The 26,771-nt window shown below is 39.9% G+C and overlaps 2 protein-coding genes across 2 annotated transcripts; one reads left to right on the top strand and one right to left on the bottom strand.

The window, feature by feature from the left end:
- Positions 1-152: 152 nt before the first annotated feature.
- nme7 (NME/NM23 family member 7) lies at positions 153-16,244 on the top strand. Its single transcript, XM_023408858.2, has 12 exons — positions 153-270; positions 2,375-2,476; positions 2,813-2,979; positions 3,889-3,999; positions 5,034-5,084; positions 5,269-5,476; positions 5,601-5,706; positions 8,892-8,956; positions 9,533-9,601; positions 9,845-9,946; positions 15,443-15,550; positions 16,103-16,244. The coding sequence occupies exons 1-12, from the start codon at positions 268-270 to the stop codon at positions 16,133-16,135; spliced, it is 1,125 nt and encodes a 374-aa protein (XP_023264626.1). The 5' UTR covers positions 153-267; the 3' UTR covers positions 16,136-16,244.
- On the bottom strand, positions 16,175-25,794 carry atp1b1a (ATPase Na+/K+ transporting subunit beta 1a). The gene is made up of 6 exons (XM_023408859.2): positions 25,535-25,794; positions 21,115-21,243; positions 19,511-19,666; positions 19,090-19,274; positions 17,671-17,754; positions 16,175-17,555 (listed from the first exon to the last, which is right to left on the bottom strand). Exons 1-6 carry the CDS (start codon positions 25,626-25,628, stop codon positions 17,298-17,300), a joined length of 906 nt encoding a protein of 301 aa, XP_023264627.1. The 5' UTR covers positions 25,629-25,794; the 3' UTR covers positions 16,175-17,297.
- Positions 25,795-26,771: the final 977 nt, after the last annotated feature.

The raw sequence follows: 26,771 nt of genomic DNA on the forward strand, positions 1-26,771 counted from the left end.
TATATGAATGCTATATTTCGTGTTGTATATTTCTTGTTACTTTTGTTGTTTTTTTCTACAGTAACATCAATCCCCCATAATTATTTTAATTATATCATTAGTTTAGTTGCATTCCCAAAACCTGAAAGGAGTTACCGTTACAACGTTTCTTGAACGCACCTTGGCTTGAACTACAGTTACTATAGAAACGAAGCATAGCACCTACTAGCTAACGTTTGCAAGCTGACGACAATAGTGGGTCATGAAGATATTATTATTTTTATAGAAATGGTAAGTGGTTAATATGTCCTTGTTCAATTATACGTTATAAAAGTATACCACACCAGTAGAAACTTAGGTGCGCTTGAACGAACCAAACGGACAATTGTTTGCTAATGTTAGCATAACAACCACAGGGAAACATAGCATTTCCGCTAACGTTATCAGTTAGTTAGCTTGTTAACTATTCTAAGCTAAACTAAACCTAGACATTTTGTTAATGATAGCATTTTTTAGTAAACAAATTAAGTAAGACATTATGCTTTGAAACAATAAGTAACAACGAACGAGCTAATGGCAATAGCTACATATTAATTATTAAGATAGGTTGTAGTTAAATCTCGCTAACGTTAATTTAGTGCTAAAGTGTTGGTTTCTTACGTCCACAAAACAACATCGGTATTGGGATGAGTCGTTTTTAATTCGGCTAGAAAATACGTATTTTGTGTATTAGGTTAATCTACGTTGGGTGATCAAAACCTTTTGGCTTTCATTGTAAAGGGACCAAACTGTCTCATGTAGCTAGCTTGCTGGCCAGCACAAGTTACTCTAACTTAGCCGGGAAAGGACAGCAGGCTGATGTAGTGAAAGAGGTGACAGTGACAGTAAGCACCTGTTCTGATTAAGTGCCCTCCTGCAAGACACTGAATCTGGGGCATTGATCTCAATGTTTATGAGACTTTTCTGTGACAGTGGGGTATCTAAACAGGATTAAACATCTAAATATGTTTCCAATATGTTGTGAATCTGTTGTGTGCCAGGCACAAAAACGAATTCCTGGATAATTTGTTTCTTGAAATTATTTAATCCAATAATACCTAAATATTTGTAGAGTTTATGTCATCAACCCTACATTTTTGTAGAGCAGAAGAGAGGATTGTTTATTTTATTTGCCTACCGAGTCAAGGTCACAGGAGCTGGAGCTTTTTCAATTTAACAACAGGCAGAAGACAAGAAAGCACCTTGAACATGTTGTCCTTCACAGACACAAACCCACTCAGACTACAGTCAGAATTAAGTCTTCTATTCACCTGACCTGCATGACTTTGGACTGTGGGAGGAAACTAGAGCTCCCATGGTGGCTGTCTGCACAGAGGGTGCTGGAAGCTAAACACAGACCTCTGTTGCTATGAGGTGACAGTGCTAACAATTGAGCTGCTACCTCAATAAATTTAAGGTTTAAGACAAATTAATTTGAGGCAATCATTTGTATGTATTAGTGTTCTCTGCTTTTTGGAATCTCAGTGTGGTTTGGTAGAATAGATAAATAAAATCAGGTCCGTCTTTGCTCAAGTGTTTACATTAGGTCATTCTCAGTCAGTCTTAATTGTTAATACAATCACAAAAATGACTGACACTTAGCACTTCTTTGATTTGAAGATGGCTTTCATGCTAGCGAGAGATTTCCAGAAACCTTACACTTGAGTAAGCCCAGACTCACTAAACGAGAAAAGTCTACCATAGACTGCCATGTGATTAAACTTAGCTCTTTAAAGAACCATACTCATGTTTTTGGATGCTTTCAGTTGTCTTGCATAGACTTATTAAATACAGTTAACATCAGTTGTCCATTTGTTTTATGAAAATAAATTAGATTTGATGTTCACTGCTTTGTGTTACCTAATTAGCCAAAAATAACGATAAATACAAGTTTGGAACATTCAAAAACCTCAAACAGAAAAGCATTCATTGAAAAATATTTTAACACTAATGAATAATGAATAATTAGTTGTAGTAAATGGACTAAAACATGCAAAAACCCCACTGAAATGGCTGTTTTACATACTTAATGGACAGATAGATCTACTGCAGCAAGTATGGGGTTTTTGCCCCTGGCAAAAATGATACTTAAACATGAATTGTTTGGACTCGTACTAATCAGTGTTTTCCTTGTTCTCATTTAGGGTTATTTTGAAACTATTTGGGTGACTGTGTCTGTGACTGAAACCTACACAAAATCAATTTCACATAAAGATATTAACTTTGGTTGCAACAGAATCAAAGCCTCATGGTTCCAGTCGGCATTGTGATATATTTTTGATGTTTGTAAACCACAGTATGAGTTATTTTGTGCCTCCAAATTACTCTAATTTGTTCTGTCCTTTGACTTTATCAGGAGGTTCGCTTTGCCTTTCTTGCTGAGTGGTATGACCCTACTGCAGCTCTCCTGCGGCGCTACCAACTGTTCTACTACCCCAAAGATAGCTCAGTGGAAATGGTAGACATTTACTATTTCAATTAATACTACATTTGTTGTTACATTGGGTGCTTCATCTTCTGAGGCTGCTTAGAAAAGCAAGAATATTGTAATTAAAATGTATGAAGCTTTTTAGCATCAAAGTAAGAATGTTTGGGTGACTGGTAGGGTAAGGTGCAAATGTATTCTTTACATCAAATAAATAAGGATTCTGACAGCCTTGGATAAATTTTGATTTTAGAACATGTTATTTTATTGCTGACTTTTTAAGTACTTGATATCTTTATAAGTGCTAGAGTTTAATATTCATCACATTTATGTTTGAAAAACTACTAACATGCTTGTTTGTATTTGCAGTTTGATGTAAAGAACCAGCGAATATTTTTGAGAAGGACCAAATATGATGACATTCATCAAGAGGACCTGTTTGTTGGGAATCGAGTGAATGTGTTCTCACGGCAACTTAATCTGATTGAATATGGGGATCAGTACACAGCAAACAAACTTGGCAGCAAAAAAGAAAGGTACGATTGTTTAGGTTGTGCAATAAGTCTGTATTATCCTCACCAGTTACATGCCTCACATGTTTGTCCCACCCACCCTGTAATTAAACCGACCAAGTGTGGCTCATAATCTTTATCCGAACATTATTTTTTATTTACTTTTTTTTTTTTTATCTTAATCTTTTTATTGCAAAAAAACTCAAAAACAATATTCACTGCCACAAAGAACTCAGTCCTCAGAATGGTAAACATTTTGGTGATTGAAATTAATCATATTTCCTGTAACATGTTTTGTTAAACTGCTATGTAAGCTACATTTGTTCTACATTTACTATCATAATTTACTTTCATAATTTGATGGAAGGTCTTTTTCTATTCTTAAATACAGTATTGTCAGTGATGCATGCTTATCAAGCACCATCTGCTGGAAAAGAGATTTCTGTTGTGACCAAACAAACAATTTGATTTCAGGTGAATGTGTTTGACTAACTTATTGTAACTCATATTTCGGCTGGGTATCACTCAAAATTTTTCAAATCTGGTGCAAATACAATACTTAGCTGTTGCTAATAATATCAAAGTAACTTTCTTTTTGTCTATTAGTTCAACAACTCAAAAACTACAGTATTAAGTAATGAAACAATAAACCTAAGACTATCAGATTAACCAAGAACTTGTCAGCTTTTGTTTTTTCTTTGTGCTCACAATTTCCATTTCATCCAATGTACATTCAGGTATAATACTGAACCCTACATGTCAATACATTATAAATTCTAAATACATTTACATTACTGTAATGAAGAGGTGTTTTTGTTATGGTGTAGCTCTTCTTAAGGTCTCCTGTTGTTTGTAATGTCAGATATCCTTTCACATCCTGATGCATTTTTCCTCTTTATGTTTCTTTGTTTTTTCCTCTCCCCATTTTTCTAGAACTCTGGCTTTGATAAAGCCAGATGTAGTTACCAAGATCGGAGATGCCCTTGAATTGATATACTCCTCCAACTTGATTGTGACCAAAGCCAAAATGACAAAGCTTACATGGTAAGGACAAACGCCTCACTGGTCAGTGTCTAATAATACTACAATCATACTCTGGTAATGTATCAGAGAAACGCTTGTCAAAGAGGCACACACGGGCTGTTTGGTGCCGGTATCCTCACATAAACAGATGGATGGCTCTGCTTTCTCACACACATTAGGAACATATGGCATTCTGAAGGCCCAGACGGGTTTGGCATTTAATTACCTGCTTACTGTTTTATCAGGTGCTCATTCTTGGTGTAATCATCTTATCAAACCAGTCAGGGTCTCTGATGTAGAAATGGATATAATGAGTACTTATATATATTGCAGATATTCCTTATGAGTGAAGAACCTTTGCTTGTAGTTGTGTTTTTACATTGTGGTATATTAAAGAATCTGAAATCAGGGCTTTAGACTCAAAATACTGAGTCACACCCACCCTCATCGCGCTCAAATTTTGAGATAAACAAAAACAATCTTTCAATTCCTTGGATCTTTCACATTTTACTGTTCAGTCATACTGTTTGGAATTTTTCCCCAGCATGAAGGTCTAAATGGAGAAGTACAGAAGTCTTTATTTATCATTTTGTTATTTTGTTAGCCTGAATTGTATTTAAATGGAGCAGCTTTTTTTTCTGGAAATGTCACTGAAAATCAATAACTTGTTATGAACATAACACAACTGATTAAATTCTTATCTGTGTTTTCTCTATAACTAGTACCAGTTTACAAAGATTACATCTTTTTCCAGAAACCTCCTGGAAAAGTACTAGGAAATGGTTTTACCATTTCCATTAGCCAATATAAAGGTCTAACTATTGTCTCAAAGCCCTCTCCACACCGCCAGGAATAAAATTCTGTTGGAAAAATACTGGGTCATACGTTGTTTATTTTCCCAAACAATTAAGCAGATAAAATCTCACACACCACAAAGGACCAGTTCCTCCACAGAAATATTACTGAGCTCTGTAAATGTTTTTGCTGTTTATTATACTGAATACGCAAGATAACTTGGTCAGTCCTTAACTCGTGGTTTATGGTTTTTCTTACAGGAGCGAAGCGACAGACTTTTATGTGGAACACCAGTCAAAGCCTTTCTTCAAGTGAGTGTCTGTGTAAACGATTTCCCAGTTTTGAGCAGGTATGAAACACTACAAGATTTGCAGCAGCTGGCCACTATAATTAGCAGAACCTGTGACAATGATCATAATGAAGTTGCAGTGACATTTAATGCAGCTAACCCACTGCTGGTAGATATTGCGTTTAAATAAACGTTCCATTTTGCAGTAACCTTGTGCAGTTTTTGTCCTCGGGGCCTGTGGTTGCCATGGAGCTGATGGGTGATGAGGCCGTGTCTATCTGGAGGAAGCTCCTGGGACCTGCAGACTCTGCTGTGGCACGGAGGGAGGCACCACAGAGTGTCCGTGCCCAGTTTGGAACAGATGGCATCAAAAATGTTGGACATGGCTCTGACTCACTTGCTGCAGCAGCTAGAGTAAGGACATTAAACCCTGTCCATATTCATATGTGCCCTTGTAGCCCCAAGCTCCACATTGCCAGATATTGTGACCGGATATCTAAGTTGTTTTGTTTCCCCCTCTGTTTCTTTGTTTTATCAGGAGCTTGAATTTTTTTTCCCATCCACAATTGGCCATGGTCCCTCTAATACAGCTATCTATACTGACTGCACATGCTGCATCATCAAACCTCATGCTGTGTCAGAAGGTAAGGAGCACACATCTACTCAGAGTATCTGCAGCTGGAGATAATTTTCAGTATCCATAGAACTACATGCCAACATTATTTATTTATGCATCTGCCGCTCTCTGTCTGTTGATACATCCATAATTTAGTCAGTGTGTGAAAAGGGCGGACTTGTATAAGCCTTTCCACCTATGGCAGTTGATGTGTTTCTGTCACACAAAGGCACTACATGGTGACCAAATTTGGCTTTGGATTTTTCCAAATCCCTGCCCTGATCCCTGTTCATGGAGCATGCCACTAGAGCTCTGACCTGTGAAATGTGCAATTCTCTGCACAGAGCTGAAGTATGCACGCAAAAAAATTGTTGACTGGACTGGTGCAGGACATAGAAGCCCAAACGCAGTTCATTAAAATGAATAGGCTCACCATGCTGCCATGTAACTTAATCTGATCTGTGGTGCTGATTTGATGTGTAGTGCTTTTCTTCAGTGGTAATTTGTTTGGTGGGTGATTTGAAGTAGGTTTATATTTAGTCTCAATGTATGTACAGGACTTGTGTTTCGTCTTTCTCCTTCTCTGTTTTTCAAAAACACATACAACGCATTAGACATTACAAGATGACATTTTGATTAGGAGATTCTTCTCCTAGCTTGAAATATTTATTCAGTAGCAACATCTGAAAGGAAGAACTACATAAAAGGGACCAGACAGAAAAGATACTATTAGATAGTAATCATGTGTTTAGAGCACTTATTGTTGTCCAGTTTTTAAAAAATATAAGTCTTTAATCCTCAGCGTGTCAGCATGATATCTAGGTGTGCCAGGAACGTGGTTCTGTGCATGCTGCTCACTGGCACGACTTCCTGCCACACCTACATGGAATGGTGTCATAATTAATCTTATTGCTGTCGTGACAAGTTAAAAGTGTCTGCTGTGAGAAAAGTCCATGAGAAAGGACCTGTTGAAAAACCTACACAAGTGCTGGCATGCTCTGTTTTGCAGCAGGTTATAATTGAGCAACTGATGAATTCAAAATCAGGTGCAATGTTAAATTCCTCCAAAACACATAGTACACATGTGTGCATGCTTCAGTTAATACTAGTGGTTATTGATAATAATTAATTCATTCTCAACAGCATGCAGCAATTGTGTTATCATTAAGATCTGTCACCAAATATGTCAAAAGTTTTCTCTTGTTTCTCTCAGTCTTTCAGTTTTGTTGGTTTATTTTAAAAAATAAACTAGAGGGAGGAGGGCTGGTAACTCTTAGGCAGTTGTCAAATTTCTTGTGAAGATCAATGTCTGAAAATTAAAAAGTAAATGCAATCAAAATGTGTCTTTTGAAATAAGAAAATACAAGTCACATATAGGTTTATTGTACAAGTTAAACTTTGAAGAAAATTTAAAGAACTGCAGGTTTATAGCTGTTAATTCAGTCAGACGCTTTCAGCAGTTTACTATCACTAATACATGTTCTCTCAATAGTGTTAAAGTACATTTGATTTAAGTATTTCAACCGTAGGCTTTTATCTTAGGAGGAGTTTATGCAACCATACAAAGTAAACACAAATTTCCCTGTGCTGGCAGCTCAGTAGGTATTTGGATTGCATCATTTCAAGTAGGCTGCGCTGTTTAAAGTATAACTGACAGTTCATTTCTCACTGAGACATGGTTATGACCCATTCATTTACACACACTTACTGTATTGCCATTGGTTTTTTATATTTATGCTGCAAAGAGATAGTGGCTAAAACGGTTGTCAAAGTCTGAACTACCCAACAAACAATCAAAAACTATTTCTGAGTAAATGCGAGGTGTGAAACAGGCTGTACTTTACGTTCACACTTCACAATTGTCATCACCCGACTGACTTTCCATAGTTTACTGGTTGATCTGGCTTCTGTCTGTCACACTCAGTTGGTGTTTATCAGAACAGTCTTACAGAAAGTCTGCAGGTATTACAGCAAACAGCACAAACTAAGCCCATAAGTAATAAATTTGGCTTAGTGAGAGATTATATTCATATTTTCAGATGCTCGGGTTGAAGTTGCATCACTGAAAGGTCATACATTTTAATGTGATCACGCAATGTTTACCTTCAGTCACGAGCTGACACCTGTGGTCTGAGCCAAAAATAGCAACTCAGTGTGAGAGGTTTGGCAAGCTGACCCCAAGCTGAGATTTTTAGTCGGATTCAACGACAAAGAGAAAGACGAAGCTTGCTTTGATTTCCCCTCGAGGATCACTCAAGAGGTTAATGTACGCTACGTGTACGGGGCGCAGCCAATCACAGTGGTGACAAAGGAAGTTGTGACTGAAATGCAATCAGACATGACTGGAATAGAGAAGCTTCTGTTGCCAGGCACCCAGAATAGGATCTCCTAGCAACAGCACCAGCTGCTTTTGGGAGCTGCGTTGAGTGTGTCTGTCTGCCGGCTGCCGGCTGGGGAGGGCACAGAGGACTCAGGAGGTGGTTACTTACCTAATACATACGGTACCGGACTGGACGATTACCCAAATAAGAGAAACTCATTAACACTGGTGTAAGCACCTGGTCCAAACTGAAAGTCGTGATTACACACAGCAGCATTTGGTATTAATGGAAAATGTAGACACCTGCCTGACAAGAGCACAGGCTACTTTTTATCAGGATGTCTGACTGAGATTATGCGGCTGGCGCCCTCTTTCAATTATGTGTGTCTGCAGCCGTCTGACCTTCACTGTCACTGCTGCACCTTCGTCCCTGCGACTCTGCCATTTTTTACGTTAATGCACAGCCCCAATGACAAGAGGTACAGTCTCTGTATCTGTGAAGTGTTGACTGTCTGGGCAAAAATAATGTCTCCTCTCCTCTCGTAGACAGGACATCTGTAAGACAATCTCACTGTGCTCTGTGCGGAGGAGACACTATAATCTGAGGATGGTGCAACATAAGATAACATTCATGTTTGAGCAGCAGCATTATAAAGGCTTCTTAACTAAATAGAACATTAAATGATAATAACCTAAGCCACTGAATAAGAATAAGAACAATATTATTTATTTGATCGTGTGGTCTGAACTGTGACTGTTGCTGCAGAGATCATTTGTTTAGGATTACACTGAACAGTTTATTGCTGCACTAAACACCTCACTTGTCAGTGTGTGTAAACTTAAAAGCTCATAAAAGCGAAGAGACATTAACATTAGCTTTGATGTGTTCATAGGCCTGGCTGGGAAGATCCTGAACGCCATATCTGCAGCTGGATTTGAAATCTCAGCCCTTCAGATGGTAAAAGTTTCACGAATAATTCTCATGTCCTCGTGCTGTGATCTTGTACAGTGTCATACAATTACTGAGCTTGATATGATTTCACTCTGTTCATGTAAATCAGTTTTAAAGTAAATTTCATTTGCTCGTACCCCCATATATCTTAGCTATACTCATGTAACCAATATGTGTACTCTATTGATTTACTCTGCTCCAGCCTGACCTCATAATTGAAGTCAGCGTCACTGCTGCAAACACTGACCTCTCACAGTCCATTTATTTTGCCAAATCAGATGTGATGCACAGTCTGGGCCCAAGGACAAAAATAAATCAATCAGGGATTTATCACTGTGACCACATGCAGAGTGTGTTGTGCATTAATGGGAATAAAATAAACGCCCAAGGATATGATCTCATATCTTTCATGTTCTTCATACGTTAGTTAGAACTTATTTTTTGGAAACTACAAAAGGTTTTTATGATACTGAGGTTAATGTTTTAAACTTCAGTATTTTCGTTTGATTAATAAAAGATCCTTCGTTGTGTCCTCTACTGTTTTTTAAACATTTCATTAACTGGAATATTTCCTTTTCGCAGTTTAATGTGGACCGGGCAAATGCAGAAGAATTCTATGAAGTTTACAAAGGTGTTGTCGCAGAGTATCCTGTGAGTATAAACACTGTGTTGTTGTGCCATCATGGCAAGTACCTGCATCGTAGTTCTGAAGATTGTTACTTAAGCTGATAGTAGAAATACAAACATTACCTAATCTTTTGACAGGATCTGGAGTACTCACAAAATATGTGACAGCTTTTGTCAATTGAGTATTATCACTATCAGTAATCACCAACTCTTCATTTAAAAAAAAAAAACAAAAAACTGTTTTGACTGCATTTCGACTCCCTGCAGAGTATGGTGACCGAGCTGTGTTCTGGACCCTGCATGGTCCTGGAGATCCACAGCACAGACACACAGCAGACATTCAGGGAATTCTGCGGGCCCGCCGATCCAGTGAGTGAAAACATACGTAAAATTATCTCCTGTTTCCTCTTTATGCACTAGAAATCTGTCTGACAGGTAAAATTTCAAAAGTTTAGTTAAATTTGGTGGTAATCAATATTTCCATCCATCATCCTTTTGAAGTGAGTTTTCCAAATGCCTTTGTTGTCAACGATAACAGAAAACATGTATTGTCAATAAATGCCAGTTTATTTGGTACATGTACATGTAGCTAAAACTAATACAAAAGCCCTGTAATCGAGCTCACCTTCATGAAGGTTCTAATATTTTTCATATTTCAAAGATCAGAGCAAATATTTTTCATACTCTCTAAAAAATGTTTTGCAGGTAATTATGTGGGAATCCTTCTGTCTTGTAGCCTCGTATAAGCCAGGCTACGTCTTCAGAGTTGAGGTTTTACTGTGTAGTCAGGGATACAGCTGCTGATAATCCAGCCGGAACAAGACGTGAATGAGGAGCCCCATATTTCTGAACTGATCTTTATATTTGATCTCAAGGACTGATTCATTCAAAACCAATCGCATGAAAAGTAAAAATATGTTTGTTTTTTTTTAGCTGCTAGTGTACATTTTAAAAGATTTTGTGGCTTTTGTGTCTGTGTGCGTGTGTGTGAGTGAGAGTGTGTGTGTGAACACGTGCATGCATGTTCCTGGATACTGTGGAACCAGTGCTGCAGGGCTGTGCTAGTGTGCGTGATGTGAAATCTAATGATAAGAGGCTTTGCCTCCAATCACTGTGTTGTTACCATAAAAATGAGGGACTACGCACACCTGCACAATTCCTCTACAAGCTCAGCATTTGTCCATGACTCAGCTTTTCCTTTCTTTGTGATTTTTTTTTACATTAATTACTTTGTTTATTATATGTTCTGCGCTTAATCACCACTTTTCCAGGCCACAGTCAAAATGTTACTGACATTGCAGCCACAGAGCAGGAAAAGGCTTTGTTAATTAGCTAATGATTTCCAGGTCACATGACACTACACCACTGCTCACTGATGCCAAAATAATTAAGCCTTTGCTACCGCCCTCTGTTATTTTATTAGTTACTCTGTTCAGAGCTAGCTGTGGTTTGGTTTCTTACCAGTTAACACTTGCTGTGAAGCTCTTTGTGTTTATGTAGTTTCATGCAACCGTCACAACTGAAGCACCAATGAAGCACTCAAAAATCCAAATAGTGGAATTATAATTATAGTTATAAATGTTTTGTTTATCTTTAAATTTGTTTTCTCCCTCAGCTGCTTTAATTTGTTTTCATCGTCTGTAACCTCTCTGATTGCTTCAGACGTTACTGACTAACCGGGAGGTCGAGCGGTTTCGTCACTCCATGACCTCGGACTCACCTCAGTATTATCTGACAAATAACCTAAACATTAGCACTCCTCCTCGCCATTTGAAACATGAGATAAGTGGAAAGTCACAGCAGCCATGAAATCTCAGAGAAGAAGAAAAGTTGTAAACTAGATCAGTGTGTTTGAGGCTATCTGATGAGGTCACCAACAGGGCATGTGTGGCTCCATGTAACATTGTTCTGACGAGTTGGTACCAAAGTACAGTACATTTTCTTTTTAAACACTGTGTGTGAAGACATTCCACACATCATTATCAGGCTGACAGATTGGACTGGACAATCACTGCACCCACAGTCTGCATGCAGAGGTCAGACTGTCTATTAATAGTTAAGGGTCAGTTGTTTGTGATAAGAATAGGCTATTGATTAATTCCAGTTGACTAAAGACTAATCTATAAACAACACAGGTCTTGTGTGAATAAACACGTGACTATACAGCTGGATGGCTGGATTAATGAACCTCAAACACAATTCATCATCTTAGAGTTGATGGCAGATCATTTTAATTGTGGTGCTTATTTTACATGAGAGAACAGAAACATCAAAGTATGCGACACTAGATGTAACAGTTCTTCAACGAGGCGCTGTGTATCTTGCAAAAAAAAAAAAAAAAAAAAAGGCCCATCGTGTATTCACACCTCCACACCCGGCGCTGCCTTGCCGTGCACTCACTCAGTCATGAGATTGCGCTCTGTCTTGTGATGTGTCCTGATATCAGAGTGGACGGATACAACGGTCGTCTGTGAGCCAGTCCTGACCCAGCCTGGAGTATACACGTCTCCTTTAAATCAGCAACGTAATCAAACGTCAGTGCTCCTAACTAGTGGCCACAACATGCTGTGGTGCTTCACTTTGTCTTACAGTAGAGGATTAATGTGAGATATGATCAAATAGGCCGAAGCTTCCTGTCGCATGCTGAGATAAATCATGCTTTACATATTGATTTTTTATCTATGTAATGCTTTTGTGGAAAAAGATATCAGCTATTCCTGGTGGGCACTGTGCTAAATTTAATGCACTGTATCACTGACAGAAGATACAATTCAAATGTTCTTATTCTGATTAAAGCAATAGTATGTTGCTGATTGAGAGAAACTATAACTTCTGTCAAATCCACTGAGATTCAACTCTTGCCTCATCATGTATATGTATGACATTTCGTTAACAGGCTCAGACTCTTTCGCTCTTTATCTGGTCGGTCATCATGTGGAAAAATAAAAGAGGCGATGTGCTAACAGACGGTAGCAGGAGTTGTAGTAGTGGCAGTAATAAAAGAATAAAAACCGTACGAGGTAATAAAGGCAGAAGGAATAAGGTCACAACAAAGCAACAGTAAATGTTTATGATCAAATAAAAAAAGATATAAGTTATGAATAATAATGCTCCATGAACTATTTGTGCAAGACATATCTACAAGTACATATTTGCTTTCTGTCTGTTGTTTGCAGTAATCCTTGTGATATCTTCTGTTTTGAAGTATAGAGAGAACAAACAAAACCTTCAATTGTTCATTGCGTCAAAGTTGTAGGTAGTTTTTAAATGTCCCCAGTAGTTGTTCACTTTTACTAGTATGTATGGATGGATGTGTGAGTGGTAGCAGAATCATTTGATGGAGCTGTGCCCAAAGGGAAATATGGGTTTTGAAAAAAAAAAAAAAAGTTGCACAGTCAGCAGTGCATGAACAGATCAGATGTGAGACTTTTTGATTTCTGGAACGGTCACGTAACCACCAGGTCACTCTGCCATGGCCGTTACTGTCCACAAAAGAAGGCAGTTGTTACGTGATGGTCAGTCTAGCACACTATGGGACCCATTAAAATCAAATTAAACTCTGACAGCAGGTCACTCATGGGTAGCTAATGCAATTACAGAGGACGGCGCTTCGCAAAGAATTCTTTTATCTCTAGGTAGATCTCCCCCTAATTTCCCCTTTGCCATCCTTGGCTTCAGGCTCATGTGTCATGTGGTACGTAAATGACATGCAGCTACCTGGTCAGATCCATGTTGTAGACAGTTCTGCACAGGAGGCTGTATTTAGTTTCCTGACACACAAACTGAGATTGTAGAGACTGGTGTTCTTATTCTGAGAGTCTGAGATGTTTCACGACTGAACAACCAGACCAGGAGTCCTGCTACTGTTTCTTCTTGTTCGCTTTGTTCACCACTTTCACTGGACTGCAATATCACGATTTATCAAGATAGTTGTAACACCTGGCCTCTGCGGCTCATCACTGATAATGACACTGAATTGGCAGAACAAGAAGAAGAAGAAGCAGCCATGCTCTCAGCTCTGTAAGGCTGTACGTAGACGCAGCAGTGCTTTGAGCTAAATGCTAATGCTGGTAGTAATCGGCTCATAGATACTGTCGCTTTTCATTGTGTTATAATCAGTCACCTTACATGTGTTTGCACTGTTCAAGTACCTGTGGGTTTCATTTTTCACAAAACCAGTACCATATAGTATTTTAAATTTAGGCCTATAGATCCTGAACCTGTGCATGTTTTGTTTTTATAATTTCCTGGTTCTGTCTGTCCAGTCAGCAGCAGCCATCACTGAACGTTATCAGGTCAGTCATTTTCAGAGTGGCACATATTTGGAAAAAAACCCCCATTAAACCTGACATAAGTGTTCAGGCTTTGTATATATGTGGCACTATAATAGTCAAATGCTCCATAATAATTTTCCTAATTTAACATTTGACAATGTGTACGTAATAAAATACAACGCGCTTTGGAAAAAAAGTGTAATATAACTCAGTGGAGCCACTGTTCCCTGGTGATCTACAGTTCCCATGATCCTTGAACCTTGGAACATTTTATTTCTTTCATACTCACTTCAGTGTTGTGTCGTACAGTCATTTAAACCAGGAGACTTGTTTGTCCCATGTTTTTAGCTTTAAAAGACAGTGAGCGGCTTTGAGGAGAAGGCTACGTTGATTTACGACCTTGAAACTTATTCCTGCCTTTTGTGTGCGCCCTCATTAACCACTGCAGGATAAAGACCTTGTCATAGGAAATGTTCCACTGCCGCAAGCCAACGCCAGATTATTTACTTTACAAAACAAAGACAAAGACAAAGACAAAGCCAACCTTTGGTGGTGTTATACAGATGTATTTCTATCTTGTATAATTGAATCTGTCATAAACAGGAGGTCAGTTGAGAGTTACAGTTGTGTATTTTCCTTGATGGTGGCCTTTATACTTGTGAAAGAAAAAAACTTTTTTATTAGAGCGAAATATCACATGGTTTGCTTTTTCCCAATGTATTAAAGATTACTCAAGTATATGTTACATAACCTTTACAGTTAGTAGTCATCTCAGTGAATTAATTATTCCCATATTGTCCCTCCCCTGATGGTGGACCCTGTGGGAGGGTTGTGTTTCCCGGCACAGAGTAGTAAAGGGCAAGGAAGCCCGGCTTTGACCTTGGGAGTGTCTCATGTTGAAAGGAAATAGACAGGCGCTCAAGACTAAGCTGCTGCCTGGAGAATAAGTGCTAACCGTTTGTGTGCAACACAAAGGAGCTGTGCTAAGCTGTTAAATAAAATGTCTCCATACTTTATTTTTTAGTGTGCAGTGATGAGAACGTCTGAAAAGATTTGGACATTTTGTCTTGACAGCTTTCAGAAATGTGGAACAGTGTGGAGGGTGGTGGCACATGTAGTTTTTAAGAGCTACAAACTCCAGAAAATCATTAAATATACTCATAAAACTAATCTGGAATATGGAATAAAGACATGGTAATCATGTAGAAATCCTAGTAGAACTGAAGGAGATATCACCACCTGTTGTGGTATTATAGCAAGAGACTTAGACATTTCTTACATCATGAAATGTAAATGGGAGGCAGTGGTAATCTGTCCCCCGACATTCGGTGTGTAAGACGTTTGTATGTGTCAGTTTTTTGTCATTTCCTCCCCAGGATCACATGTTCAGTTGCTGAGTAATCACTCTGGTTACACACAACAGTACAGGATGTTCTTTTTCAAAACTCATGATTGTATAAACCTGTTTTTTTAAATGATCTCTCATCGTCTTTATCTTTGTTGTTTCACGGAGAAGCTGAGTGCTCCTGAAATGATTTTGTCAGTGTTTTATTAGTGAGGGAATCTCAATCCAGATGTTTTCACCCAACAGGAAATTGCACGGCATCTTCGTCCAACCACATTGCGTGCTCTTTATGGCAAAGACAAAGTGAAAAACGCAGTCCACTGCACAGACCTCCCTGAGGATGGTGTTCTGGAGGTGGGTGGCATTTCAGTGACACACGCACTCTTGTACTCTCCATGTACTGAAAAGTACACCCACATTATTTCATCTGTGTAGCGCCTCTGATCCTACAAATAGGTTTCCTCATTGTCTTTCAGTCCATGCATAACTACCTTGTGTTTAGCCAAGAACAAAACCCCCTCGACTCTGTGAAGCCGAGTCTCATGACTCTGCTCTGTGGGCTTGGGGCAACCTTAGATCACACTGGTTTTGAGGAGAACAAGAATGGCAGAGGAATTTGAAACAAAACCATTGTTTAACAGGGAGTGGGTCTGACCCATCGAGCGTCATTGTTCAGGAAAACTCCTGATCTGTGGCCTGGACAAATGCCTCCTTGTTAAACATTAGCCTGTGACTGACTGAGCTGCCATTTTCCCAAGACTGGGACATAGTGGCTAAGAAAGGGCTTGTACAGAGGAGAGTTCACTGTGTGACTGTTCTGTTATCGGAGAGGGAGGACTGGCTGACACTTTGATGTTTTGTTTTGATTCAGTAGGTGCTGTAATTAATTTTCATTTCTTATTCTAGGTGCAGTATTTTTTCAAGATCTTGGATGGATGATTACAGACAAGAAAACATGCTCACTCCAGACTCAAAGACTTCACAGTTGTCTCATTTTTCAGTTTATTGTTTCAGCCTTATGCAGATTAAATAAAGTGACAAGAGCAGACTCCTGACAAGTGTTTTGATCTTCAACACCGAATTAAGTATTTTCACACCAACTAAACATCTTATTACACGGGATACTGCATTGCCTCTGATATTCTCTAACTTTCTGACCAGCGACTTTGGTATTGGATTCAAACATTACACTTTGAAAAAAATGTACAACTGCATAAATATAAAATTCTTCCACCATGAAAATGGCTAAAACATTCAATAGTAAGTAGCATCACGTCATGTGATGTCTCCAGCAAAACAGATTTCAAAGCACTGAGTTGCCACTTTTTCCATGGAGGTGACAGTCTTCTAGGCTGGACCCACAAAGCTCTACACTATGAATTAAGAATGAACAGATGTAAGAATATCAAACAGAAATGTCATCAAACCATATCCTACAGCTAAGGTGAACAAAGAAAAGGTGTACAAATGTATCCTTCCACAGTCAACTTGAACAACTCGGATAGAGAAACAATCAAAAAAAAAAAAAAGAAAAAAAAAGAGAAAGAGATTCCATGGAGCGCAGTCATTGACTCATACATGGGCCTTAAAGGTTCAGAGTACCATGCTAGTATTTCAGTTAATCAGAGCACGTTAACAGACACTTCACACACTCACATAAACTAACACACCTGCACACAGACACGAGCGCACACGCACACACCTTGGACCGCTAAAGCTGACATAAGACAAAAGAGATTACAACAGGACTAGACTACAGCACTGGACACTCCAAAAATATATAGAAACCACATTAGGATGAAATACTTTGGGGACAGAAACACGTCAGTAGTGGAATTGCGGTTTTACAGTAATAGATGAACACATCCCATGGCTCAAGGAATATTTTCATTTACAGTAGAATAAATATTTGCTATTGCTACTCTTGTATTTTACATACTAACCCTCGACAAACACACAGAAAAGCTAGTGTAAAGCACACGGATTAAGCGTAGGTCCTGTATATTATGAATGTTCAAAGACTAGTGGTGTTTATCTGAACTCTTTAATTCTCTCTACATTTTATTTGTTTTTAAAATGAGAGTGCTCGTCATGGCTGAGGTCACGAGCTGATTGTGATCTTAACATCGAATCGTCCTTGATAGCGGTCTTTCTCGCTGTAGTCAATGTTCGCTCCATATGCTTTGCACTCGATGCGGAGCTCCTCGTCCAGGGTGAGGTTGGAAAACTGAATGGCCACCAGAGGCTGCAGGTACTGAGGGTGCAGAAGTTTGCCGTAGTACGGGTAGTACTGGAGAGGAAAGCCTTCGCCCATGCCAAAGTACTTGATCTCTCCAATCTTGCTTGCATCCTCTTCTCTCTGCAAACACGATGGCAGAGTTTCATTTAGAATCGAACCCGTTTTCAACATTATGCTGAAGACAAGTATATGAGTGCTAATACATCGAGGCCAGATGCTGTCAAATCAAACGTACCTTATTTTTGCAGTGAATGGGGATCAGGTTGGGCTGAAATTTTCCCTGCAGAGCCTCCGGGAGTGACTGATTGTCAGCAGGAGCCTAACAAAAGAGAGAGTGGTGGATGAACAACATCCTGAGCAGACGGTTACGCTAGGTTTGATCCCCAGCAAAACCTGCTGTTGCTACAAGTGGTTTTACATTTTGCAACTTGCATTCAGCTTAGTGTGGTTTGAGTTTATTATTGAGAACAGTACTGAAGTATGCCGCCACCTTAAATGCGACAAGTTTCCTAACGCTGAACATGGTCACTTTGTGGAATGTGGGTTGTTATTCCTCCTCTCTGTTCTGTGTAAAAACTACGAACGTGGAATGTGTGTGTGGGTGTGTGTGTGTGTGTGTGTGTGGGGGTAGTGTTATTCCGCCTTTATGCTGACAGTAGAGAAGGTCACAGAGGCGGATCGACATCTGTGTAAAAGGGTGAGCAGGTAGGATGCTGACGCTGTTGAGTGCAGAACACGGGCGCAGGACAAACGCAGCGTAACGAGGAGTCTTCTTAACGGCAATATATCAAGATCTGTCTGTGTAAAAGTTGCTGAAAATTACATTACCCACAGTGCAACTCTAACCACAGTTTGTGGTGTCCATGCATTATTCTGACAGGGTCAGCCCCGGTGTTCGGATAAACAGCCTGAATTAGCTTCTTTTTTTTGTGTTATGTGGTTGTTCGTGACCAAGTGAAACAAGACACAAAGAGCTCCTGTAAAATGAGCCGATCGCTGTATCTGTGTCGATGTTGGATTTTATTTTTATATAGCTGCCAGCGGTGGTGCATCTGTGCATGTCTGCTTTTCTTTTCACCAAGCGGGAGGTTTCGTCGGTGTCAGTAATTCGCGATGTCTCAGATTCTTATTTACAAGTTGTAGGTTGCTGGGAAAGTCATTATGCTAGTAGCGGCTAATGTAGCCTCATGCTACTAGCCTCAAACAGAGATGAGGAGCTCACTTTCTAACACCATGCCCCCAGACTGAGCCACCAAAGGCTTTATTCACATAAGCTGTAGTGCTTTAAACGTTTATGTGTAAAATAAAAAAATGAAGCAGGTTCAGAAAGAATTTGCTTGAAAATTACAATAAGCATTTGATGTGTGTATCTATTATAAGTTACGTGCGTGCTACGTTTGGGAGCAATGCCTAATTTATGTGCCCAGTAACTGCAGTAGTTTTTATGCTTCTTATCTCTACAAAGCAAACATGTTTAAATTTTTATCTGACACATCTAACAAAGAAATGGCTCCTTGCATTCACCCCAGCTGAGGAGTAACAATAAGTTTGCACATTTAAACTTTACTTGCTCTTATTGTTCCTGTAGAACATGTTCATTCATTTAATTCCAAACTCTACCTTCTATGTCAGTGTGAATGCTAAAAACACTTACCCTTGGTCTGAAGTTGACAATCCTGTTGAGCTTGACAATAATGCAGGGCTTTCCATCCTTAAAGCCATAAGTTTGATCAGTGATCCCTGAGCAAATGCCAAGCAAGGACCTGCTGAAACGGCAGGCTGACCTCTGTCCCACGTCAGTTTCCACACTTCCACGTTCTTTGTATGGCCGAGGAGTGTCTGCAAGAGATAAAGAAAGACACATTAGACCATTTTTTTCAAGCACATTCTTACTTGTATCAACATGAAGTTAGGATAATTAATATTAGGCTGCTGTTTGTTGTGAGAATGTATTCGTTAATGGATCTAGATACTGTACATATGAGTGGCAAATCTTGATTGATGGTTGTTACATACCCATCAGGGATCAGCCAGAGAGTATGACAATCCCTGATTGATGATTGGCTTATACTTGCCTCCACAGTCTTCAAATTTCATTTGATCAGTCTGGCCACCATCATCATACTGTTCAAGGAACTTATCCATGCTGTCGATGTACTTCTTAAATGAATTCTCATCAGACTTCTTGTAAGAAATTTCTGATTTCTCTGAGCGTGGGGTGTGTGACAGACCTGAAAACAGAACGTTGATTGATAAAATATTATAAAATAAAGGGTAATGAATTGATTAAAAGAGAATTAGATACAACAATTGAGAAAGGATTTACAACCTATTTTGTTTGTGTAAAGAAGTGAGTTTCCTGACAGAAGCCACACTGTGTGTCATGCAAGCTATTCTTTGTGGGGCCCAGAGAGAGTCCCTGTCTATTATCTTAGGACAACACAATGTAGGGTCTTGGGGATTTCCTCAGATGGTCTCTGTCAGCTCTTTATAGCAGTAATTTTCCACAGACCTTGTGCACAAGGCCTCAGTGAGGCGTGGCATGAGGAGAATGAGATGGGTACAGGGAGTGAAAGGAAACGAGACATTTGTGAACCTTTTCCCAGCTTCACTGCTGGATTTGTTTATTTGTTGCTTTAGTTATGAGCAGGACTGGAGTTGTGTGTGCAGCACAGAGAGAGGGAACTAACATTTAGTCATTACAATTTCAGTGGTGGCTTGTGAAAGTTCACCAATCCCCCTGTCCCCACCCATCCACTCTCACGTGTGTGTCTCTCTCACAATGGAAACTTTTAGCCTCAGAGTGAGAGGCGGGCTCTGAGAGAAAAAAAAAAAAAAAAAAAAAAAATCTAACCACTCTCTGCTTCCTTTATCATGCCACTACTGGAAACTCACTTCAGCTCAAAGCACTCCACACTTACTTTGTTGCTTTGCCGGGCTACTCTTTGATTGTCAACAGCCGTGGACGGCTGACAGACAAAACGGCAGGCAAACTAACCCGTGTGCATGGAGCCACTCATTTACACTGGCTGCTAAAAATACCGCCAAGGGCAGAGCATGTGCTGTGCAAACAAGTCGAGGCTGGGCACTTTAAAAAATCTACTTTGTCTCCAAGCTTGCAGGAAATTTCGAAACGCTCATAGTGTGACTGTGGCAGTGTTTGATGGTGTTGTTCTCAAAAGATTACAGATTAGAATTTTTCTCCAGCAAAACAAGCTTAGAGGCCTCTGAGCTGAGACAAAACCAAATCTTTTTTAATAAATAAACTAACAAACTCTGGCTGCCACACATGCATATGTAAACATGTAGGCTGTGACGCATAATCATAGCACACATGAATTCTTTTAGTTACAATGGGTGTAAGCTTCGACAGTTCCCCTGTAGCCTGAGGGGGAAACATTGACTGGCTGAGAGGAGTGAAGGACAAAATGGCTGAACCTATCTAAGGTCAGAGAGACTCCTGATAGAGTAACAGCTTACAGGCACACCCCAACAGTTATTTTTAATCACACAAGACAAGACATACAGCCACATTATCTCAGACACTCAGCCTAAAACTTTTCTGATCAGTGTCCATTCTTTCGTCGGTTTAACTTTTGAGCTGATGAAACATCCAGCAGATCAGTTTGAAAAGGCAAAAGCAAGAAGAAAAGAAAAAAATGTTTTGGAAAATGTTTACCTGGGGGAGCAACTCTGTCCTGATAGGTGGGTTTGTAGTTGCTTAACGTAAGCAGCAAAGCCTGAATGGTCCCAATGAAAATTCCAGCCAAGCATCCGTAGAATATCACGTAGAACAAGAAGATCTTAACTGTAGGGGGGAAAAGTAAATGTCATAAATATCAATTTTAATAATTAACACTGAAGAAGAAGAAGTACACTTACTGATTTATCAGTATTGTTTCATTCATGTATGAAACAAAAATAATAATCATTTTCTGATTTCAGCCTCTCAAGAATGAGAATTTGCTGTTTTTCTCAATTTTAAATCAAGTGAATGTTGGTCGGTCAAAACATGCATTTAAATCCCACCTTGGACAAATTATGATGAGTATTTATTTATTTATTTATGTTTTTACGATGTTGAGATCTTTTGATTAAACATCATAGAATAAGACCAGCTTGAAATGAAGTGAATATACCAGGTGATGTTAGATTTAATGAGTAAGGCTTTTATTTTCACAGAAAAACACTTGGCTTGTTGTCCTGAGTCTTTAAACAACTGTTAGCATTCAGGAGCAAAATCTGGACAAAACCTCCAGAAGAAAAAAGAAAAAACCTTGGGAATTGTATTAAATAGATCCTCCACAAACTGCTTCCACTCAGTATGATCCCTTTCTTTTCTCATCACCAAAGCCATTTTAGAACAATGACAGGTTTTTTCTTCTTCTCCCAATTCAAAACTTCACCCAATTATGCAACAGCAGGAGGGCTGCGATTCCAGTAGAACGAGATGAGTCACTGGTCATGCCCGTCACAGCGGACCCTTCCCCCGCTGTGTCGCCACTTACAACAGGTTAGGCAAAAAAGAAAACCACACTATCCTCGCTTACATGAACAAAACAGCCTCATTGTTTCTGCCTCTGGTTTTATTCGTGCCACTGTTGGAGATAGAAACTTGTAATTGGCATTTCTTGTTTGGCTAGTTTCAATCAATTCCAGTGGGGGGGAATATACATAGCTTGTACTGTTGTTTTTTATCACCTTTAGATTAGACCTGTTGTTCTTGTTCTCCAGCTATAAAATACGGTATCTGTACTACAACTGTGAGATGTCATAATGTGGTGGTAAAAATGCCACTTGAGATGATCTCAGATCAGATTATCTCTGGAAACAGCATATGACTCAAATGAAGCTCAGAATTGACTTTATAGTCTGATCCAACTACAACAGTTCAAAGCAGCCCCATCGTTAACTTTACTTTCATGTTTCTGCAGTAACAGGTTTATCTGATTTCACATGCACCTCTTGGACTGGGTATTGAATTGAACATATTTAATATACATTTACATAACTCTTATTCCAAAACTTAATTATTACTCTGCCTTGCCACATATCGCAAATCTTTCAATGCAAAACCTCATTCCATATTTGATGCCACGCCACAGACAGACAGCTCTCTGCTAGTTCACCATCACTGTTCCCATTCCTGATGCATTTGCTGTTGTCGTTGCACCGCCTCAAAATGTCTTTCGGCCGGCCGCCTGTTACATTTTCAAATCAGCCACTGTGAAACCAGTTTGGCGGGTTGATCGCAGGTTCAGCGCCACTGCTTTATCTCCTGCCACAGACTGTTGACTGTGGAGAGGAGATTCGTTTGTCTCACTCTAAGACCGCCAGTTTTTGCTACTTGGAACACGTGAGCAGTGTTTCCAGCACATGACGTCAAGAGCAACGTCCCTTTATTTGATGCTCTGATGCTGAACCTTGTGCATATGAGACTGCATGGCTCATATCAAAACTACAACAACAACAAAAAAAAAAAACTCCCAGCAGAAGCAGGGAAATGTTAACCTTATTCAAAATAAGAGTTAAATATCAGAATAATCGTTTAATGTCTTTAGTGGAGACAGATGCCCTTGATTTTGTGTTGTAACATGGTTACCAGTTGCCACAACACCTGCTACCAATGTAAATGCCTGGGGAGCTATTTTCTAATGAGCAAGTCTGCAGCCATGGTGGCAGGATTTCTGTCTGATGTAAACTCTGGACCGATTGCCTTTTGTCTTCTACACACCCTGTGCTGACGAGTTGTGTAGAATTGCAGGTGATTTGTTAAGAATGGGCCTCCGGAGAAACAATAGACCTGTTGTATGGACAAGTAGTATTTGCAAAACAAATTACATTTTTGTCTCATGGGTGCAGCTGAAGATCAGGCGAACAAGTGCGCCGGGATGTTGGAGGTTACAGCCAGTGTTTCTCTTTGTGGCCTAGTGACTTTAGTTTACCGTTTCTCAACTGGTTAAAATCAGAACGGGACCACTGTAATGAGCATTATAGCCAATTACATGAGCTTTATACTGACAGGAGATCAGTTTTGTGTCGGTACACGTGGGTGATATGGGTCCACAGCACCTTTTTTTTGTGGCCAGAAAAAGGCCAGATATCAACACTGCTGCACACAAAACGTCAATAGCACAGAGACTGGCCTGCTAGTGTTGAAAGGGCTGAGTTTTGAATGGAGAGCACCTCCCCCACCAGACTCCTGCTGCAGCGTCTTGTGAAGGGGCCATCGCCACATTCACACCACACTGATGTCTCTAGACTTTTTACTGACGGTTTCTGCTCTTGCGGTTTATTATCCCAACACATTCAGCTGTGTAACACGACGAAATTAACACACAGGAACACCAAGGGAGGGAGGGGCGAAGAAATGAGCGCCCTGTCTAACGCTGACACTCGTCATTTCCTTGTATTTTCCCCATATTTCGATCAACACAAATGTTAATAGCTGATTTCAAAACCTCATCTAACCTAAGAAATTAACATTTTCCAGAAGGAGGGGGAGGGGGGGGGGGGGGGGGGGGGGGGGTTCAGCAACTCAAGGGCACAGACATACCTGTTGCTTTTAGGGCAACATCGCTCACTTTTTACATGGTGCGACATCACTCTCCCTCACGACCAACACCGACGGTAACCCTGTAATATATAATCACTAAGAGTGTAACTACGGGACTGGTAGATATATTACTACAACATTAGCGTGTGGGGATTTTAAATTTCACCTTTAAGCAGCTCCGGCAAGTTTCGCTATGAACTCGCTATTGACTGTCACATACCAGCTCATGAGGGCGATTTTTTGTTTGTTTTTCTTCTTATTCTTCTTCTTTTTCTTCTCGGAAATGATCTGTGTGAGCTCAGAGGTTTTTTTTTTTTTAGGGGCGAGAGCTTTTAAACTGGCGAAAAAAAAAAAAAAAAAAAAAAACACGCAGACCAAGCTCTCCTGTTTTCCAGGAAATAAAAAAATAAATAAGTGGTTGCAGGAGAGGGGCGGCCCTTGAGACATGTGAGTCGTGATCTGTTCCACAGCACCATGTTACCAAGCGATGTCTGTCTGGCCAAACCTGGCTGTTTCACACAAGGAGAGGGGGGTGAAAAACAATGCCATTTATAATTTGTAAAACGGTTTAGTGATCTTAAAGTACTACTATATAATGGGGTGTAGTTATCCTATCAAATCAACAGCCACTGCTGGCCGGATTAGGCGAAGCATTCCCTCGTCTTAAAAGTATTGAAAACAGTGGTGAAACGATTAGAGCTGGATCCAGTAATCTCGGGTTTGAGTGAAAGGGAGGGAAGAATAACTGGGCCTGTGCACAGGAGCCAGAGATTAGCTATTCAGTTTATTAATGAGGGGGGGAATAAAATGTCCTCTGTTTCCCTTCTGCTCACCTTGAAAGGCTAAATTAAAGAGGTGGTCCAGTGAGGCAGACAATAAACCTGCCCCAACTTTCACCGTTTGGTTCAGTGAAAAGTCCTGGCCCACCACACACTGTCCTTCAGGATGACCTTTTCATAAAGGACGTTTATTAATGAATGGACCGATATAGTCTACGCCTCGGGCAACCATTTCATATTTCAATGTATTAACCATAAAACCAATTGTCTATTTTAAATATAAATCGTATAAACTAACATCAGACAATCAATGCAAACGTGTAAAGGGGGGTCATTCACTCAAAATACACACACACACACACACACACATATATATATATATATATTAATTAGTCTTAATTTTGACTACACACGACCTGTGGCGTGTCCAGTAGGCTAACTTTTTTTTTTTTAAAGATAAGCCAGTTTTTACTCTGTCACAAAGGAGTTTATTCAGATTTTACGGCTCAACTTCTACCTACAGTCTCCATTGAAAAACGAAGTCACGACGCAGCGTGTCACAGCCACCGAGCTCTAACAGGTGCTGTCTGTCTGTAGTCAGGAAACCGAGAAAGAACAAGAGAAAAATACCCTCTAACACGGTCGGTTTCCACCCCGCCTCTGCCAGAGGGGCAACATCACGGCTTATTTGACTCCATGCCGTCGTTTATGAACAGTAAGCTAGCTCGTTAGTTCAGTGAAAATACATGAAATCGATTACTTACACCAACTGATCCCCGTACGTCCTAGAAACTCATTCTTCTCCGAATTCCACACAAATTTCCTCCATCCGCCGTCACTGTCTTTATTTCCCGACATGTTGCTTCCCCGGTAATATCCCCCTTTTTTTTTTCTCTCTCTCTCTCTAAGTGATTCAACCGTTTAGCTCGGGTACTTTTAGTCTAGACTGTTAACCGTCCCTCTCAGGAAACGAAAAAGGACAGTTTTGTACCCGACTCCACCAATTGTACCACACACAATTTATCTCTCAGGGAAACCGGCTCCGCCCGCAAACTCCCGTAATAAGTTACCCCCTAAGTGGGAGGGAGTGACTCCAGCAAATCACAATCTTCCGCTGCTTTTTGCGTAAGAGGAAAAAAAAAGGAGAGGGGGAGGACGGCGGTTGAAGGGCTGGGGGCGGGGGTGTTACAGGCAAGCACAGTAATGAACGTACTGAGGCTGTAGGGTTCACAGAAAATGTCCAACAGTTGACACAGTCGTTTTAAATGATGCCGCTGTCATAGCAACCGGCGTGTCGTCCACATCCCTGCAGTGTCCGACTCCAATATGGCGGCTGATGAAGCTAGAATTGTGCTGTTGCGTAGTAACAACTGTAGGATTTGGCTAAACAAAGTTTTGTGTGTAGTGTTTTAAACACCGCTACAGCGGAGTCACATTGTTAGGTTGAGCGGATTTAAATGTGGGCTGACAATTAGCACTTTGGACACAAAATACTGTAATAAAGAAGCCAGATTATAGCTAAAAGATGAACTGAAAATGTATTTAATATGTATTATGGTGAACAAACTGTAGTGAGGAAGAGCGGCAGCATTCACAGGATGAAAATCAGCAAACGGATTTGAAAGCTAGCTACTGTTGTGCCGCGCTCGCCCTAGCCCACCTTTTTGTGAAGCTCAAACATGATATCCTGGTTTTCTGTCCACAGTGTGCTGTCTACTTTGATAAATTGTAGAACCTAGTTATTTTTAAAATGATAATTATCTTGTCAGCATTAAGCATAACATATAATTAAAAAGGAAAGTTGATACTGCCTCACTGGCTAATGGGAGCTGTGGCTGCTAAATGCTAACAAAATTAGGAGGTGATCATCAATAACAATATGCATGTACACACAGAGAAAAACCTAGTATCATATTCCCGACAAGTTCATGAGGGCTGAGGAAATAAACTTTAGTGAAACAGAATCTAAACAGGAAGGGAGGTGGCAATTTGAAGAAATTG

This window comes from Seriola lalandi, unplaced genomic scaffold (genome assembly GCF_002814215.2).
Source record: "Seriola lalandi dorsalis isolate HSWRI2012SDOR001 ecotype SW California unplaced genomic scaffold, Sedor1 jcf7180002054375, whole genome shotgun sequence".
NCBI classification, from domain to species: domain Eukaryota; kingdom Metazoa; phylum Chordata; class Actinopteri; order Carangiformes; family Carangidae; genus Seriola; species Seriola lalandi.